This window comes from Gouania willdenowi, chromosome 5, assembly GCF_900634775.1.
Source record: "Gouania willdenowi chromosome 5, fGouWil2.1, whole genome shotgun sequence".
Taxonomy (NCBI): Eukaryota; Metazoa; Chordata; class Actinopteri; order Blenniiformes; family Gobiesocidae; genus Gouania; species Gouania willdenowi.
In genome coordinates, this window is record NC_041048.1 from 28,095,548 (window position 1) to 28,116,505 (window position 20,958).

At 36.5% G+C, this 20,958-nt stretch overlaps 1 protein-coding gene across 2 annotated transcripts in view; it reads left to right on the plus strand.

The window, feature by feature from the left end:
• Window positions 1-20,958, plus strand: part of cpne5b (copine Vb) — a 188,776-nt gene that overhangs the window by 18,460 nt on the left and 149,358 nt on the right. For both annotated transcript variants that reach the window (XM_028446641.1, XM_028446642.1), the window contains exons 3-4: window positions 13,633-13,673; window positions 14,001-14,047. In XM_028446641.1, the coding sequence (XP_028302442.1) occupies window positions 13,633-13,673; window positions 14,001-14,047 (88 nt within the window). The remainder of the gene's footprint in view (window positions 1-13,632; window positions 13,674-14,000; window positions 14,048-20,958) is intronic.

A 20,958-nucleotide genomic window follows, 5' to 3' on the forward strand; every position in this document is an offset into this window, starting at 1 on the left:
CAACAGCTGGTGGGAAAAACGATCCTGCCTGGTTCTGCTATCGATCTGGCACTAAAGCAATTCCCGCAATATTGTTTAGGATCTTATAATTGAGGTTATGGAGAGAGGGTCATAATTTGATCCCACCAGTGGCAGCATGTCATTAACCCTCCTATTATTCTCAAATATTACTAACACATTTTACCCTTGGGGTCAATCTGACCCCAGGGATCATTGCCTCCACAATATGATTTTCAGAAAATTGTTGACCAAGTTTTTGTATCGGGCACTTTGTTTATTTGTTGAATACATAAATAACTGCTGGATAATTAAACCTTGTCCTGTTGTCGAGGGGCAAACTTTTCAATGAGAATGAATTTATCTTAAATAGTTTTCATCCAAATCTTCTCAAATTTTCTGACATTTATGACCACAACAGTATGAACCTTAGTGGTTGTGGTGGTGATATGACCTTTCCTGCAGCTCCACCATCAGGTCAAACTTTCAGTTTTAGAGGTGGTGTATCTTAAAAATCTTTAATTTAAAATATTTTCTAATTTAGGGGTGCATATTCATGACTTTTGCAAATTTGGAAAAGTCATAAAGCAAAAATTAGAGTCAACTATTATTTTTTGAATTATATAAATTGAATTGGGTCAATTTGACCCCAATGATAATAGGAGGGTTAAGTTATTGTCTATTGCTATGAGCTTTTAATGCCATTTCATTGCCTATAATAATAATAATAATAGCAACAACAACAACAACAACAACTACAACAACAATAATAATAATAATAATAATAATAATAATAATAATAATAATAATAATAATAATAATAATAATAACATTCATGCTTAACACAACAACAAATTGAGATCAAAATAAACAAACAGTTCATTTCAAATCTGCCAAAGGTTCTCAAGCCCTTTTGAACATAAGAGAGGTTGCTGAGATGACATTGACATCTCTGCATCATGATTGGACAGCTCAGGTGCAGCCCCAGAGGACTGACGGGTCACTGGCCTTAGTGAAAGTTGCACAATTGGAGTAAATAAGGAATGCACAGTTTATGTCTGTCAAGTGGTTTTCTGCTGTGATTCAGGAGGAGCAGCTCTAAGGCAATCACTGTAAATTGCACTTTGAAGTGATTTTCCAGTTAGTTCCAAAACATGAAATTAATAAAAATTTTAGGTTTGATATTTATACTGTTGGTAAACTTAATACTATAATAATAGGTCATCATGCTGATTAGGGATTATTTAGGACTCATTTACGGCTCAGTTTTCAAAACTACTGCACTAGAAAAAAATGAATGAAAGCACTTAGATCAATAAATAGGATAAATGTTGTTTGAGAAAATGCATGATTACCCAGCATCTGGAAACCCATTGTGTGAAGATGTTTATCCAATAGATCATGAGTTTGGTTCTACCTTGACTTTGCTCACAGAAAATGGGGGGAAAAAAATACAAATGAATCAAGACAAATAATATACAAGACAGAAATAAAGTGAGCGATTTTCTGTACGGCATCAAGCTTCATTAACTCCGAGTTTCCCTCAATATTCCTCACTCGCTCTCTTGTGGGAAGACTCCATTTCTCCACCTCCACATTTTTCTCTGCTGCCCTATATCACTCATTTCTGTTTCAATCTGTTTACTCCCACTGTTTTCCTTCTCCTCAGTGCATGTTTTCCTCCTGTTATATGCTTCTTTAATCTCTTCAGTCACTACTCTGATATGGTCTTTCCAGCAGGGATTTTTTACATTCTCCTTTTGGCACAAAATGCTAAACTACACATACGTTTTGGCTTTTCTTATTTTGATGTAGCTTTTCTATTTGATGTGTCTTCATAAAGTGTTTTTGCAGCTCTGGACCTACATATGGGGGCACATAAGATTGACTTTTAAATTACATAGGGAGGATTTGCTAAGGTTGAAAATTAAAAAGTCAGTGTTTCTATCAGAAATGTGCCAAGGTCAAGTGCAGAGCCTGCAATGTTTCATAGTCTGCATGGACTAGTATAGCCACCCACATCTGTCCTCCATGCATCATAAAAATACACCCTCTCTGTCAACCTTTCACCTTTGCTACTTGCAATTGCATTTCAGTCTTTTCTTGGATGTAGATTTCCAGAGAATTCTGTCATGGAAACAATATTCTAGTGTGGGCAATTCAGTTTAATTTGAACATTGCTACAGGAATATTCTGACTTCAGATCAAACGATATGACTCGGCAATATAGAATGAAAAATGTTCTGAATAGATATACGAGAGTCTTGTTGATCAGCATGGTAGTAGAAACCCTTGCTGAAGTCTATTTTTACTCACCTGCTTCATCCCAAGTCAAGAATCTCATTAGCCCAATTTGCATGGCTTGAAACGTTTCTTCAAATAGAAGATTCTTAGATATAAATCAGCCTGTTTTCAGCCCGCACTGAGAGCTCACAGAGAGGCAGAGCCATAGACCCTCCTGCTAATCTATTTCCCCATAAAAGGAACTCTTCAATATCAGTGTTTTCTGTCTTATCCCAGCCAATAAAGTCAGCAGTGTCTATGAGTCTGTGGAGCAGGCACTTGTTTCTTCTCCACGTGTATGAAAAAACATAGTTATAATCAGGCTCTTCCCGATCCAATCTCCTCTTCTCTCTCTCCATCTCTCTCCTCTCTCATTCCATTCCTTTCATACACTCGCTTTCTCTGACACACATTTTACACTTCTCCATCTGTTGTTCCTGCATTTGATTCCCTTGCATTCCTGCACTCTTGATTTCCCAAATTCCCATCTGCATAGAAACACACATACACAAATCCTGCCCACATTGCATCCCTGCATCTCATATCTTCTCATAACCTGATTTACATAAGCAAGTTGTCTTTCAGGAAGTTAGTTTGAAAACCCCTGAATATTGACATTGCCTTTGATCATATTTTTTTTTATTAGCACCTTATGCAAATCAGGCAACACAGTTAAATGTTTAATGGTGTTCATGCACAGGTGCAAAGTTTATTTTGCTTCTTAAAGACACATTTTACTGGAATGCAGCAATACTTATATAAAAAAATTTATCTAAATTATTATCATTATTATTTTTCATTTATGTCACATCCAAGACCCCTTTTTAAACCACCTTTTTTGATATACATTCTGGCTTTACGATGCATAATAATAAAGTAGGCTGCAAATTAAGCTATAATACAACGGGAAAAGACTACGTTGTCTCCTATAGATTACTATATATTGGTGTAAGAACCACAATCTAAATGCCTGAGATACACTTCTGAGTGCTTTAAAGTCTGTTAACATAGATGAGCTTAGTATCTGAAGACTGTAATGTTTACTTTTCGAGTTTAGCGGTGGAATCACAGTTGTCTTGGAGCAGGTGATTTGAAGGCAATATGCTGGGAACATTGCATTGTTATCCTAAGAAAAGAAACACCTTAATTAGGTTTCTTTTGAGCAGACCGAGTTTTAAAGCCTCCTAATTGATCTCCCGCTGGCTTGGTGTTTGAAAATACTGTCAATGCCGCTCATGTGTCATGCTTCTCTCTGTCTCTGCAGATACTGTAAATGTGTGGCTATTTTCACACTTACATTGGTTCATTTAAGATTTTTACTGGAGGAGTGTGCTTTGAATTTGAAAGCCGTATTTTTTTTATTTTTAAAGAAATCAATTAAAACTATAACACAAACACACATAACATGAGTAAATACTTATTTTTTTGTGATTATTTTTTTATCGTTTCATGGTCTCCACATTAAACATAATCCATATGTTCTTAGTCGTGCCATTTCTGATCAACATCCAGCCAATTTCTATGGTTCGGGTTGGGGTTTCTACCTATTATGTAGTTGCCGATATGGCACATTTGGCATGGCACAGTTTTAGAGTTCATACATGTAGCTGTATTTAGAGCCTGAGAATTGTTTCATTTTGAATTGATTTCATTGGGGTTAGTTTATAAAAAAAAAAAAGAAAATGTTAATTTTGACAAACTTTTTATTTTATACAGATTCCTTTGTGGAAAATAAATTAAGTTCCAATTGTGCAAGATTTGATCTTTTCCTTTTTAGGTTTTTACATGAGATGTTTACTGTATTCAAGGGAATCGTGACAAGTTATTACCAAGAATAAACATGAGCGTTGAAAGTAAATAATAACTTTTACTTTGAGTACTATTTATTTTAACTACATTTTACTTGTACTTGAGTATTTTATGTGTGACTTACTTGTGCTTGTACTTGAGTACACTTTCAATCAAGAAACATTACTTCTACTTGAGTGGGATATATCAGTACTCTTTACACCATTGCAGGAACCTTAACTTTTATGTCACGCATTTTAAAAAGTACAATCGGAAATTAACTAATTACATTACATCCGGTTTCATTAAAATTGAATTGCATATCATAATAAATGACACTGAATGATTAAATGCAAACAAATTTGCATCACATTATTGAAGGGGTAGTAATTTACACTGTTTTTTTGAATGCTAGATGAAATAAAGGTGATTTAAAAGAACAGCATGGCTATAAACATATTCTTATTCTGCCTGAATGCTGAGGAATCAAGGACAATGGCACACAAATGATATTGGTTTGAGGCCATGTTGATCAATGAAGATAATAGAGAGACTGTTAGAGAGATGCTACTCAGTAAGGTGGAAATGAGAAAAAGGTCCCAGGCAGAAGTGAATGACACAAGGGCAGTTTTCTGTTAAATCAATGAATAAATAAATCACAGTCCAATCACAGAAAGAGATGAGGACAAAACATGAACATGTTTGATGCCTGATTGTATTGTTCCTTCTTGGTGGTAGAGTAAAAAAAATAAGAATACCAAATTAGGATTAATGTACTATTTTCTTTGTGCATTTATTTCTATTCTAATGTGATCCCTATAGAGGCTCAAACACACATGGAACCTTTATGCAATGGGCATTTTTTTATTATCATGACAAGCCATGGAGTATTCTCCTATTCAAAGGCATATTTGTGATTTCTGCATAAATTAAACATCAGTCAGCCTCCCATAGGGTTCGTATTCCTCACAATGACAAAATAGACTAATGAGGATTGTGCTATAAGACTTTTATACATCCAATTATTTTAGAGAAAAAGGGATTTCAATTCACATTTATTGTTGGAGGAGATCATAATTCATTTCTAATTTACTACGTATTAGTACAAGTGGCTGATGTACTGAGATATATTACTGTTACATAGAAATACCTTTGAAGGAGAATGACCTGAAACAATATGTTTTCACATATTGCGTAAACGTTTTATATCTGCTTCATCAAATGCCAGACAGTGAAACATCAAAGCCCTAAGAGTTGAGTTTTGTCTTGAATCGTAGAGTTAATATTACAATCAATAATGATCAATACAATATCACATAGAGTTAAATATCACAATAGAAGGACAGTGAAAGTGGATCACAGATAAAATGCCTGCTGAGGCGAAGATGAAAAGCTATAGATCTCTGATTTGCAAATCGTATGCATTACCCATGTATGTATTTAAGTGATGCCTCATTTCTCGCTAAAGCCTGCTGATGCTAATGAACTGTGGAGTTTGTTAATGAAAAGCTGCTATAGTTATCAGTAGATCTACTGTTATTCTACATTCTTTTTTATTGCATATTATTTTTAGTAGGTATAGGCTACATATCATATATACTATATAACTTCCTGGATCAGAACTATTTTATTATTTTTCAGTCAGTTTTTCAGCATTGCAATGACTTGTCTCATTTATTTTCTATACACGCTTCTTCCTCAGGGTCGCAGGGGTCTGCCGGTGTCGTTATCTGCAACTCACATTGTGCCTGACGTGGCGTACAACCTGTAGAGCAGGGCTTCTCAAACTTTTTAGATTCAGGGACATGTTCGTTACCAGGGAGGGATTTTTTCAAGGACAAACACAAATTACTGCCATTTGTAGCCATAAATGTCACATGAATGATCTATTCTTCTAATGTTTTAACTTAAATATTAAGACCTTTGTATAAGTCTTGTATATAACATAAAATCTGTTTAATATATTACCAGTAAACAAAATATTAGCACAATTATTTGGAAAATAAACATTTCAGGTATGTTTTTGCACAATTTTATATGCATTGAGAAAGCCATTACACAGTGATGCAGTAGTGCGTTATGTCCAGTATCCATATACTGTACATGTAAAGTAGGTTTGTTTTATTGGTGCATTGGTCCCATATGTAGTTATACATCTTATTCAGAATTATCACTCAATTGTTTTACTTATTTGGTCTACTGGAATTTTCAGTGAGAAATAATCTCTTTTTTTTAATAAAAGAAATCTACCATTGTTTCTCTGTCACCACTAGAGGGTAGTTTTACAGAGGCCAACATGTAATTTGTGGCAATGCATGGACGCTCCTGATAATTGCTATATTTATATTCTAGTTTCAAATATTGTCATGCTGTTTTAAATTTTTCTTTACGGACCCCCTATAACAATTTGTATACCCCTTGGGGTACTCGTACCCCACTTGGGAACCTTGGCTGTAGAAGAGTCACCAGTCTATCACAGGGCCATTTAGAAGAGGAACCATTCACACACTCATTTACTCCCACAGGCTTTTTTTCTTTTTGCAAATAAACCAATCCAATCTCCCAGAATCCTGAGCAAGTGAGTGAGAAAGAGCGCACATGCCAGACTGTGGTCACGCTGCGCTTGTGCATGTGGGGGATGGGAATGCAAGCCTGTGATTGGCCCTTCATACTGACTGTTGATCAATTAGTGACGGGTTTTAAATATAAGCTTTCCACTCAAATGTATCATTCATTTAGGAATGCAGTACCAGTCTGTGTAGCAGGAGCATCATGGCAAAGGCTAGAAACACCTACCTGAAAAACCATTTTCAACTTGGGTTGTCTGACACAGCAAGGCCCCAGAAAGGCTTCCTGCTGCCTGGGAGTCTGGAAGATGGTAACACAGCTTGTTACTCAACCATATGTAAAATCAATTGGTGGGGATTTTTTCAAAACTACGAGAAGGAAAGATATGTTTGTATTCTACTTAAATAGAAGTTTGTGCAGTCCAAAATGTAAACGGGTAGTTTTTTTCGCAAGTTTCCATCCCGGGGTCTTTTCAGTGTATTATTCGATATGATCAGGTTAAGAAAAAACAATATAAGTTGCTATATCTTTGCAAATGACACAGAGGTTTAAAGTTCAAAGCTCATCACTTCAGTGTTACTGCAGAGTTGAGTTGCAACATGTCATAAAACGGATAAGAAATATTCCTCAAATGGCTGGGGTTGTTTTTTTTGGTTTTATTTCAAAGATGTGTCAAATCTAACATCACAAAGGTCTTTTTGTTCTTGTGTTAAATTCACATTGCGTTGAGAGAATCAACAGAACATATCACGTTCACAGATAATCTAACTGTCTAGTAAACAACATCTGTGCTTTTTATCAGGCCCTGTGTCATAAAATAGTGTGACTAACACACCTTTAATTAACTATCAAACAATTGCAACCACACATCATCAGTAGAGTAAAACTAACCAGTTTCACAATGGTCTGAACCAAGCTCATGGTCCCTAATAGTGGGTGAATAATTCAATACTTGGTGAATTCATCCTCACAATAATAAGAAGCGCCGACAAGGATCTAAAAGTGATGTTGTTTTAAACAATTAACCAATCGAACTTTGGTTGTTAGTACTAAATCTAAATATATCCAAATCGAAATTACTGCTTCTAAGTTAATTATTTTTGTTTATAGCTTGGAATTATAATTGAAAAAAAAAAGCCTGCTTGGTTACAGCCAGTACATGGCCAAAGTATATCTGTATTGCTTTAAGGGCACTTTAACTGTCCTTAACAATCTCAACAGCACAATTTATCTTCAAACACTGGGTGATAAGTGAAAAAGAAGAATCATCTATTTTTTTCCTCCTCAGCTTTATCCTAAGGGTGTTTGAGGAGAAAAAAAAACCCAGCAGGGTAAATATCACAATAGATTGAGAGAAACAAACAAACCTAAGTATAGAAGCGTGCCGGAGCAAATTAGAAAGGTAAGAAATAGATGAGGATCAACAGTGCCAACAGGCTTTTTTACTTTCAGAAAAGGGCTGTCATGTCAGTGCAGTAACCCAGTACGCAAAGCCAGGCAAGAAGGTTAAAAAACCTCGGTATCGGTACAAAGTTGCCTTTGGGAGGTGTTATGATAAGGTCAAGTGAGCCGATGTGGTGTGACACAGAGAAAGATATCAGGCTACATTATAACCAAACCTATGCCAACACATATTGGTTATTTATAACATTCGTGTTTTTAAATCATGTATGTCAGTGCTGGAGTTCTTTGGTGCAACCTAGAAATATATTCAGTCTCATGAATTTAAATGACTGGCATTCAATAAAGGACTTTGCTTGTTTTGACCACAATAGTCTTAAATTAAAGATGAAAGTGTGTGAAACCAGTGTGAGTCTTTGTCTCTCCTGGCCTACTTCTGTTTATTTAACTTCTAAAGGTTTTTCAGTCATGCATTTTTTTTACTGAGGGCTTCTCAACTCTTGGGTTTCAGAGCTGTTTTCAATAAGTGGGGGAGTTTACATAGGTAAAAAGAAAAAATCAGCTGCTTTTAAAGGAAATGTATTTATTTTGGTGTGGGGTGTGCAAACTCAATGCTGGAGGATCACATTCAGGAGTGTTGGAGCTGAGAGACAGCTAGTTTATTTTTTATTTTTTTTAGTTTGGAGGTAAAAAAAATCTTCTTAACAAGACACATGCTTTTTTCTTTGCAATACCCACATAATTTGAGTCTTTTGCAAATAACTTTCAGTAACTGCTTCTCACCTTTGGATCGAATTATCTGAATAATCATTGATTTTTGACTCTTGCACACTAGGTTATTCTACTTAGTGTCCCTGACTGTTTAGATTTTTTTTTCAAAATTGAGCACGTTTGATAATCTTTTGCATTATAATGGTTGTTACTATTTGACAGAAGTAGAATCACCGCACTCGCGACCTAAATCTGCCAAGGTGCCAGAGCTTAAAACATATTTGTGTAAAAAAGAGATCTGCACACTTGGATCAATGCAAGTAAAAAATGTTACTGCCAAGCTTTCGGTCAGAAGACCTTCATCAGGGTAACAAACAGCACAGGTACAATGAACAGGCTTATATAATACAGTTAATCAGTCACACCTTTGCTACACCACTCCTGATCACATGGGAGATGTAGTTCAGAAGCAGGAGGAGGAGTTTGTAGCCATGACTGCACAGCAATGAATAAAGTACAGTAAGGAAGCGTTATATAGATATCCATCAGAATATACACATAAAGACAACTAAACTAGAGAAAACTAATTATATACACAAATAAACGGAATGAAAATAGAACAAATACATGACATTAAAGGATAAGGACACTGCATACACATCAAGCAGACCGTCATAAAATGCAATACCTAAAACCTTTTTAGATGTTATAATAAAGCATTCGTTTCAAAATCTAGTGTGTGAATCCAAAAGAGTTCTTTCACACATTTTGTCAATGTCTCCTCTCGGCAAAAGTACATGTTCATTACCCTGGAAGCAAAGGGAAGAGATCGGGTGGGAAAGAGCATTAAAAGGATTGGCCACTGGATAGTTAGGATCAGCATGTCTGATGGAGCTTTACTTTGACTACAAAAAATAGTTTCAGACGTAGACAAGCTTATTGAGGTTACTCATCTTCTTTTTTCTAAATAGGGCCTATCATTCCATCCATCCATTTTGCTGCTTTTTATCCGTAGTGGGGGCAGCATCCTTAGCAGAGAAGCCCAGACTTCCCTCCCCCGTCCTCTTCGTCCAGCTATTCCCAGGGGACGCCGAGGTGTTCCGAGGCCAACATAGTGACTTGGTCTCTCCAGCGTGTTCAGGGTCTTCCTCAGGGTAGCCAACCATGAGTAACAAATCTGAATCTTCTTATGAAGTTGGACTGCACAGATGCCCTTTGTTTGTTTTCTGATGCAGCATGTTTAATTGGCTTAAAGGATATTCAAGTTCACCAGTAGGATTATAAAAAATGTTAATAAACAACCAGGACTTATAGCAGCAATGTATCGTATCAAGCACGTGTCAAACTCAATAACGATCAACTAATTCATTTAGAGATATCACAGACCACAAATTCAATAAAACTCCTAAATATTTGCTATGGCTTGCAGTTTTTGTTTGTTTATATCACATGATGGCAAAAAATTTTAATCGCAAATTGTTGAAAGAAATCACATTTCCCCCCAAAAAAGCCTGCAAATTTCCTCAAATTATTCAACATTTCACTAAATTAAACAGAAATCGCCCACAAAATACAGGAAATTTAAAGTTAATATTATGCAGGGACAAATATTGCTTGAATATTGTCACAGAATTTACATAACATTCATACTTGGAATTGCAAACTAGGGCACATTAATGATGAAATTGCTTGTTTATTTTGCTTATAATTTGTGGCCAACTTGAGATCAAACTGCTCCGTATAATTGCCCCAGAACTAGAATTACTTTGACAGCCCTAATATTAACAAAAACCTGCTAAGTGGTTTTTTTAATATAACAACCAAAAAACACTATTAAATAGTGAAAAGAAAAGGAAGTTGAAATTTATTCTCCACCAGATTAGGTGTGTGTAAGGTAAGCTGAGAGGCAGATAATTGTATGTAACAATTTTATGTACGCAAAAATAATCATTGGTAGTAGTTTTTTAAATATATTTAACAAAATAATTTGCTACAATGATCTATTAGACGACAGAACAGATTTTTGTACCTATACGATTAAAAAGAATGTTCACAAATGAGAAAATCAAGACTATAATCAAGAATGACAGTATCAGTGTAAACACTCACAGTATAAGGCCAACCTTTTTGTGTCCGTACCTCAATCAACTGTCCGTTATTTACCATCTGTCACCTTTGCTATTAATCAACACCGTTGGATTAAAAAAAATGTCTTATTCAGAAAATGCTTTTACATTTGAAGAACCACTAGACATTGATTGTAGATCCTCTCATTCTATTGTTGATTCTTAAGGTCATGTAAAATAGCAATCGGCTGCTTCTTTTTCTTTATACTTATTTGTACAGGCCGCCGTGTGCTGTACATTTACATGCCCTACAATTATTAAGTTTTAAAATATCAGAAATAATGACAGATTAGGTTTTGAAAATTGCAAGACAGAGGGCAGAGAGAGCAGCAAATAAGATGAGTAATATAGCGATGAAGGCAATCAGGCGACCCTGACACAAGATAAACCACCCAGCAATTTCCTATGCTAATTTAGGAGCCATTTGGCTGATTTCAACAGAAGTGTATGTATGTGTAAGCTAAGCATGTTTTTTTTTCAGTGCTTTTAGATGACAATGTATGCAATCATAGTAAACACTAGATGACCATGATTCTTTATGCCTGATAAAGTGCTTCATTGTATAAGATGCTATCTAATGTTCTGCTGCACAAACTTTATGTTTTTTATTCAGCTTTGTTGTTTGCTTGCTAGAGTAAGGAAAAGTTAGTGGATTGGTTGATGATTTTATTTTTGAGCATCACAACATTAATCCCAGCAAAATTTTTCGACACAAGTAATCGTAATCAATATTTTGGGTTTTATTACTTGTGTGTTTGTGGGGTGTGTGGTTTGGAGGAGAGGTACAGGGATAGGGGGTGGTGGGGACCTATTGGACTCTTTTTAACTCTTACTTTTACTATAAATAACTTTGTGTTGCATTAACCTGTATGAAAAATGCTTCAAAGTAAAGATTGATTGATGAAGATTAAAAAGAACCTTCTAAATGAATGTGATTAAGACATTGAGAAAACTCTGTATATCCTGGATTGACCAAGACTTCGTTGGCCACACTTATGATTTTCTGTCACCAACGCCCGTCCAGGCTGAAAAGGAGGTCTTAGTTAATGGTCCCATGTCATGGTATTTTTAACCCATCTCCATTTGTTCTAAGAACCCCCAAAACAGTATTTGAGGTTTATTTTCCCAAACTCGCCTCTTTTCCAGAGTTTTACCCTCTGAAAAGTCACTTTCTGAGCAACGCTACACAAACAGGCTGATTTGCAGCCTACTTATGCATATTCACGAGTGGGCTTGTCTATAGAGGGGACACTAACTTGCTCCTCCCTGCCCGGTGACGTAGGCCACGCCCATCCCCCCCACGTTCTGTCTCATGTTTATAAAGTAGCATCAGCTTGAGTGGGTGGGAGGAGGGCGGGTCATCCTCTGGCCCTACGTCACCGTGCGAGGAGGAGGAAGTCAGTGTGCCGTCTATAGACACGCTCGCTCATGAATATGCATAAGTAGGCCGCAAATCAGCCTGTTTGTGTAGCTCAGAAAGTGAGGCTAAAACTCTGGAAACAGGCCAGTTTGGGAAAATAAAACTCAAATACTATGTTTTTGGGGTTCTTAGAACAAATGGAAATGGGTGAAAAATAGCATGACATGGGACCTTTAATGCACCTTTTCACTGAGATATATTCACCTAAGCTGAAACATCCATCACAAGTAATATGCAAAACAGTACAGCAAGACCCAAAAATCTCACATGAATGACCACTTTCTAAACTAAAAGTTAAGACTCAATAATTACCTGGTAAACAGAATGTATTAAACTAATTTTTAATAGAAGGAACCCAACCCCAACCCAAGAAACCAGAAAGCATGACACCTTTTTATATTCATTATTTTTTCACTTCATTATTTTTATTAGTAATGACCAATAATCTTGACTTGAATCAATTTTAATTATGTGAGAAGATTTATCTGGTAAAACAGCGCGCGGCTTTTCATGTGCTCATATATTTAACTATTTTACTCAATGATGGGGAAAAGGTGCTTTCATCACATTCTTAGAAATATAACTTTAAGCACACTGTTCACTAAGAACCAATGTTGATATGAATGTACAAAAAATTAAATCCTAAACTTGCGAGATTGATACTAATACTCCAAGTAACATTTATATATAATACACTCAGCCACAAATATTATTATTTGTCTTTTTTCGAAAAAAAATTTCCAACTCTTTTTTTAAATTATTAATGGAAACACTGAAAGCAAACCAAACAAACTAGAATTTGCTGATTTTGTTGTTGTTAAAAATAAATTAAATGCAACTGTAAATGTTAATTGTTGTGGGGTCAAATGCAAGAAAATACTGAGCTGTCATGCATAAAAAGTGACGAGCATTTTTCTTTTTTTATAGAGGTTGTGGACCAACAAGTTATTCATTGGTTCATTCAAATATTCTGTTTCTTGATATTTACACAACCAGACTTCAAATCAGAATTTACAGAATTCGATTTTTGATTCATGATTGTGACAGAATCACAAAATTTGTTATTCTAGATTCAAATAAATACAATAGCAAGAAAAAAATGACAAAAGCTAAATTACTGTTGAATGCAACTCTGCATTCCTTTAGGTAAAGATGGCAGTAAAAAGGGCCACACAGTCTTAATCATTAACAGTCAGTGCAGTCAGTTATTAAAAAAAAAAGTTTTTTATTTTCAGAGCTTGTCTGGATACTGAAAACTTTGTCTGGCCTTGCTATGGAATGGATGAATCATACTATACTTGATGATCTTTAATTTGCTTCATTTTCTCTCTGTTTCAGAAATCTGCTGGATAAAGACACCTTCTCAAAATCAGACCCTCGTGAGTACTTTTTACTGATTAAATGTATTTCTCCTAATTTTTTCATCTCCATTAAAACTCCAGCTATCTGACATCATTTATGTATTTTTGTTGTTTGTCTATTTTTTGTACATGTGGCTCAGGGATTTGGATTGTATTTGTTTTTCAACTGTGCTGTGGGTGTTTGTTCACTGTGTTGGAGCTAAATTATTATTCCGATTTCCCATTTGGTATCCGCCTACTTATTTTTTTTCTCGTTTGCAGTCCTGCCTTTCACTTTCTGCTCTCATCCTCATTTCCTTTTTAAAAAAATAATATTCTGTTTCTTTTGTCATTGTTTTACTACAGTGTGCGTCCTCTACACACAAGGTGTTGAGACCAAACAATGGAGAGAGGTAAGTGTGCACACATGCATGCGCACACACGGAAGAAAAAAGAGCTTGAAGTAATTTTTCCAATTAAGCTCTCACTGTCATCTGTGTGTTGGCGTATGCAAAGATCCAGCACTGCTTTAGTTTAGACATTTCATGTCTTTGTTGTCGCACAGTGTGTTTTGCTGTAGTGGTCTAGCAGCTGGAGTTATTTAAAAATGTGATTTAAAACAAAGAAAGATGAACAAACATTGGTAGGCACAAAATCCTGAAATTAGTTATGCAAATTACATTTGTTAGGAAAACTTTTTGAAGTTTAAGGCACATTCTTGATCAAAAAGCATTGCACACTCTTTATTGGACACTTGTTTTACTATATTTGAGTTAGGGATGTCCCGATACAACTTTTTTTTTTTTTTTTCACTTCCGATACGATACCGATATTGCAGCCTTGTGTATCAGTTAGTGTTGTGTTCAAGACCACACTATCCGAGACCAAGACTTGCCCGAGACCAGAATGAACCGAGACCAAGACAAGACCAAGACTTTCGGGAGCCAAGACCGTGTCAAGACCAAGACCAAGACAAGCCGAGACCGAGACCAAGACCAAGACCATAAACAATTTTTTTTCAATTTAAAAAAATCTAAAAATAAATAAAATTATGGCAAGGTTCAACAGTTAAATAACATTATTTTAAATACATTTGATGGACAAAAAAGGTGCCTGCAAAAAAATTAACTAAAATATTAAAACTACTACTGCTACTGATAAATTCACAATTATTCTACATATTTGAAAACAAGATTTTTATGTCAGCTGAATGTACAGCAAGTGTTTAAAAGTATTTCTGCCAAGAAATAATGATTCTTGATTCTGATTCTTGAGTTGTGCAGGTCAACAGGTCACAGATTTCACAAGATAATTTTTTAGTTTGAAAAAGCCTTTACACAGGCCCTTTTTATTAATTCACTTAGTTGATATAGTTTAATTTGGTTGCTGTAATATAACTGGATATTCAATTAACAAAGGTTTCCAACTGTAACTGTAAAAGTGAAACTTTCTGAAATAAAACTACAAACAAGTTGTCATCAATGTAAAAAACATAGATCTACAGGTAGATGTGAAACTAAATAAAACAAACTCAAACCCTGGAAAAGTCATGTGACAAATTAATCAATAGTTCTTGTTGAGAATTATTATTATTCTGGATACAGTGGAAACAGAAACTATAAAAAATAATTATATTGTGAACCTGTTTATATTGTGGGGAACATATTATATACATCAATGTAATTGGAGTCTGAAGCCACAAAAAAAACACTACTTTAAAAAGAAAATAGACTAATATCAGACCTCTTTACAGTTATTTGGCTCATTCTGTGTTAGTGCCACTCTGCGGTGATGACGCGCTGGTGACGACATAATCCAAGATGGCGGCGGCCCGGACTACAACCGACATCATGTAATAAAGCCTTAAAAGACATAGATACAGTATAATGAAAAGAGTGGATGGACAGATGCATAAACATGCAGACTTTCACACGGACACACACGGACTTATTAAACACACACGGACCTCGGTACACATGGTAAACGGAACAGGCTTCACCGCTCGGCTGGCACTAGGACCCAGAAGCAGAGTAAGTGCGTCCCCTATCCAGCCTTCACAGGCTGTAATATCATCAGTTTATCATTTTACCAGTTATTAGAGCTACTGTCTTTACCAGGGAGATAATATTAATTCATGGTGATTTTTTTCTGGAGTTTTATTGGGATTTTTACCGGTGATTAGTTCATATCTCCCTTGCGCTCTGCGGTCCAAACTGACACCGTAGTCACACACGTATGAGTGTGTCACACACGTATGAGTGTGTCACACACGTCACTCATTCACATTAAGGAAGGTTGTGGTCATTATACGGGGTGGATTAAATAATGAATAAAGGATTGTTTTATCCCGTTCTTCTCCGTGTTATTATCACATTATAAAAAAGTTTAAAAATAGCAGGAATTAGTGCTGGTCTCGAACGGTCTTGAGTCCGAGACGAGACCAAGACCTTTAAAATTTGGTCTCGAGACCAAGACCCGTCTTGACCACCACAACACTAGTATCAGTTGATACTGATATCAATCCGATGCGATATCAGCATGAATCATCCCTACTTTTATTACTTATTTTGTACTGTGGAATGTTAGAAAAGGCTTGATCAAGCAGAGAACAATAGTCAGCAACAGTAGGTATGAGAAAAACTGACCCATTTATCATTAACCAATTGGTTACATACATTTTAACCTTCAACACAATTTCTACAGTATTCTATGATTGAATTAATATAATATATATTGGAGATTCTAGAGGCGCACGGTGGTTTGTGGTTAGCACGTCCACCCCACAGCAAGAAGGTCCTGGGTTCAAGCCCTGGGGTGGACTTGGGTCCTTTCTGTGTGGAGTTTGCATGTTCTCCCCGTGCTGTGTGGGTTTCCTCCATGACTAAAAGGTTGATTGGAGTCTCTAAATTGCCCATAGGAGTGAATGAGAGAGTGAATGGTTGTCTGTGTCTGTGTTGCCCTGTGATGGACTGGCGCCCTGTCCAGGGTGTACCCCCGCCCAGCGCCCTATGAGAGCCGGAGATTGGCACCGGCAGACCCCCGCGACCCTGTTAAACGGGAATAAGCGGGTATGAAAAAGGATGGATGGATGGATGGAGATTTTAGATGCAGTCCAATAAAATGTTCGTTTTCTGGCTGATATCGGACTGATATCCAATATCAATATCGGATTGAGAAATCCCTGATTTGAGTTACTGTCTAGAAGTTTGGGGAAATACGTACAGAACTAACATCTAGCCGTTATTCAGAATCATAATGCAGAAAAGAGCCATCAGACTAATACATAACGCAGGATACAGAGAACGCACAAATTGATTATTTTGAAAAACATCAGATTTAAAACTCCCAAATCTCATCCAACTCAAAACTGTCTAAATTATATATAAAGGAACCATTGGTACACTTCCACAAGGGTTCCAGGAAACGTTTTTAGAGAGAGAAGGGGATTATGATTTAAGAGGAAAATTACATTTCAAGATGCAATATGGCAGAAGAACACTGAAAAGGATGAGTATAGCAATAGCAAAGATTAAATTATAACCTTAAGGATGAAATAAAACAAAGCACCAACATGAACCTGTTTAAAAAGTTTTTTAAATGGGGCGTGGCTCTAAAAAAGTTTCTCAAACTTATCGAAAGTTTGAGAAACTAGCGGCCTAATGTAAGTTTTTGGACTTTGGACTTAAGAATATACATTTGTGAACTTGTGCTCTCTCTGTGGAGACTTGATATGACAGACTGAGCTGAAATTCCGGGGACCATCATACGCAGGTGCTTGTGCAATGCCGAATGCTGACGATGAGCTGCTGTGGGAAAAGATTTTCGACGGATTACTCGAATCAATTAATGAGCACTTTGACCTCTTGGAGAACAAGTTTGAGACTTTTTTGGTCACTCAACGAGAACAAAGTGAAAGGCTGACCAAAGCAGAGAAGCGGTGCTCTGAGAGAAGGCCAATAAAAAGGTTTTGGACAAGATGGTCGATTTGGAAGGACGCGGGAGGCGAGACAACATCAAAATAGTAGGTATAGATGAGAACGAGGAGAAAGGCAGACCCACGGACTTTGTCACTGGACTCATTCTGCAGATCTTTGGAGGGGACAACTTCACGAAGCCTGTGGTTGTGGATCGTGCGCACTGTATTCCTGTGCCAAAACCTTCACAGGGTAAGAAGCCATGAAGCATCATCGCCAGGATCCATTTTTTCAAGAAAAGGAGTGACTACTACGGCTCAGCCGTGAAAAACATCTTACCTACAAAATCCAAGCGGATCTACGTCTTCCTGGATTATTGGGCCGAGGTTATGGCGCAGCGCAGAGAATTCACAGCTGTAAAGAAGATGCTGCGTTTCCCTGCTAAGCTGAATGTCCACCACAACGAACAGGTACAGATCTTGATTTCCAGTCATATTGTTAAATATATATGCTCCGAATTCTCCAATATTTTAAAAATACAGTATCACAATATCCTAATTTCGGACCATAGTTCTGTTACTTTGCAGTTTGAGGTTTCTTATCATAAACCACCCTTTAAATGGAGATTCAACCCTGTACTTCTGTCAGTAACAGGTTTTAAAGAATAAATGACTCAACACGCCCTGCGATGGACTGGCGCCCTGTCTGGGTGTACCCCCGCCCAGCGCCCAATGAGAGCCGGAGCTTGGCACCGGCAGAACCCCGCGACCCTGTGAGAAAGGAGCAAGTGGGTTTGAAAATGGATGGATGGATGGATCACTCAACACATCAACCATTTTTTGCAAATCAATGACAATGGAGAGACTTTGGATTCTATTCTCTGGGAAGCACTTAAAGCAACAGTGAGAGGAGTCATTATTTCCTTTGAAAGTGCAAGGAGAAAGGAACAACAACTGAAGATGAAAGAAATTCATGAACAAATTACGTATTTAGAAAATAAACATAAAATAGGACTACAACAATCAGATTACAATATTTTACAATAAAATGTGATAATAATTTACTCCTTGAAGGGGAAGTTCAAAAGCTGTTACTCAAGACAAGAGTAACAGCTTTGAATTCAGTGATAAACCTCAGAAACTTCTCTCCAGACAATTAAAGGATGAGCAATCTAAAAAAGCTATTCATAAAATATATAATTAATCTGGAGAGTTGGTAACTGATTTGCAAAAAATCAACTATGTTTTTTGAGAATTTTTTTCAGAATTGTACGCCTCAAGCTGCAAAGCAAGCAAAAAGGACACTTCCTCTGCCTCACATAAAGGAAAAGGATATCAAGATTTTGGACACGCAGTTTAGTGTCGATGAACTGGTTAAAATCATTAAATTATTTCCAGCAGGCAAAAGTGCAGGCCCAGATGGATTCGGGGTGGAATTTTATCGAGCATTTCATGAACTGTTGACACCGGTTTTGCTCAGGATAAATGGTCATGAGTTCACTCAGAATGTAGGTTTATTCAAGAATAACCACTTTTTGGGAAGCCTCACGCTGCCTGTCTCACTGAAGTGGGAGGGAGGAGCTGCTGCCTCGGTGGTGTGGAGTGTTTACAATAGTGACATAACCAAAAGGGACCTTTAGGGGGAGCGCTAAGCATAAGTTACTTAGTTCTGCTTTAACACTTGATGTACAAAAAGCCTTTGACTCCATCGAATGGCCATATTTGTTTGAAGTGCTGTCTAGATTTGGCTTTGGTCCATATTTTATAAATTGGGTCAAGACTATCTATGCAGCTCCGAAATCTTCTGTCTTAACAAATAACATTTATTCAGCACCATTTGATTTGCACCGTGGAGTACGACAAGGGGATTGTCTGTCCTCATTATTATTTAATTTAGCTATTGAACCTGTTGTAATAGGGATAAAAAAAATCACCTCTCTCTACATGGTATACAAATGGGTTCAAGTGAGTGTCTTGCATTGTTATAAGCTGATGATATGCTGATCACCCCCAAAGAAGGAATTTCATGTCTTTTGCAGTTTATAACCAAATTTGGAGGGATCTCTTGCTTCAATATCAATGTTTCTTGGTGAAGACAGAGTCTTGTCCAACTGTCCACTTAGGATTGCACAGGATTTCATTACATATTTAGGTTTGAAAATATCCAAAGATATGAAGTCATTATTCAAACTAAATTTTGTGGAGTGTGTGAAGAAGTTAAAATGCAAGATAGAATACTGGAGGACTCTGCCGCTCTCAATGGAAGAGTTAACGCTATTAAGATGATAGCCCTACCTAAATTGTTGTATCTATTCCAAAACCTACCAATATTGATTGTCAGTGATTTTTTCAAGAAGCTACAAGGTATAATTTTAGATTTTATATGGGGTTACAAAAAACATAGAATTTCCAAGCAACATCTGTATAGATCAACTCACGAAGGTGGTTTGGGTCTTCCAGTATTCCACATTGGGCTGCTAATATCAGAGTGCTGCTCGACTGGCAGCAGAGCTCTCCTGAGAATGAATTACTTTGTACTGCTCCTCTGTGGCTGCAGCTTGAACAGGGATCTTTACTGAATCCCCATACATTGCTGGCTTCTTTATTATTTACAGGTGTAGCTCCAAAATCACACTTAATAAGTCGTAGTTTAGTGGTCCAAAATTCATTAAACATTTCAATTAAAATCAAACAATATTTAAAAATTCCTGAGATTTCAATTCATACCTCAATATGCCATAATTCCAAATTTGTTCCAGCCTTACAGGATAAAATGTATATACTTTGGCATAATAAAGGAATTAAACATATGAAAGATCTGTACATTGACGGCAAATTTCCCACATTCAACGAATTATTATTGGCATATGATTTGCCTCACTCACATTTTTTTTTCGTTATCTCCAAATAAGGAATTTTGCCAGGAGTAATATGAACAACTTTGAAAGCATGGGTGACAGCATTGCTCTATTTGATGTGTTGAGCTGACCAATAACTTGTAAAAAGCTAATCAGTAAGTGTGTCAAGCTCTTCTCATTTGAAGGTACGGCATTAAATAATTGTAAAGAGGCATGGGAAAAAGAAATTGGAAGTGCCTTGCCCAATAACATCTGGAGCACTGCTCTCACCCGTATTAATACTTGCTCAATCAATAGTTCACACAGATTGATTCAGTTTAAGGTGATTCATCGATTCCACTACTCTAAAGTTAAGTTCCATAAATTCTATCAGTCAGTGTCTCCTATATGTGACAAATGTAAGAACAATGAAGGCACTCAAGCTGCATCTACTCTGGGGCTGCCCTTTGATACAAACATTTTGGTTGAATGTATTTTCTTTTTTTCCAAAGTATATGAAAGGACAATCAACCCAGACACTGAATCTTATGGACATTCCAACAGATATTCAAAC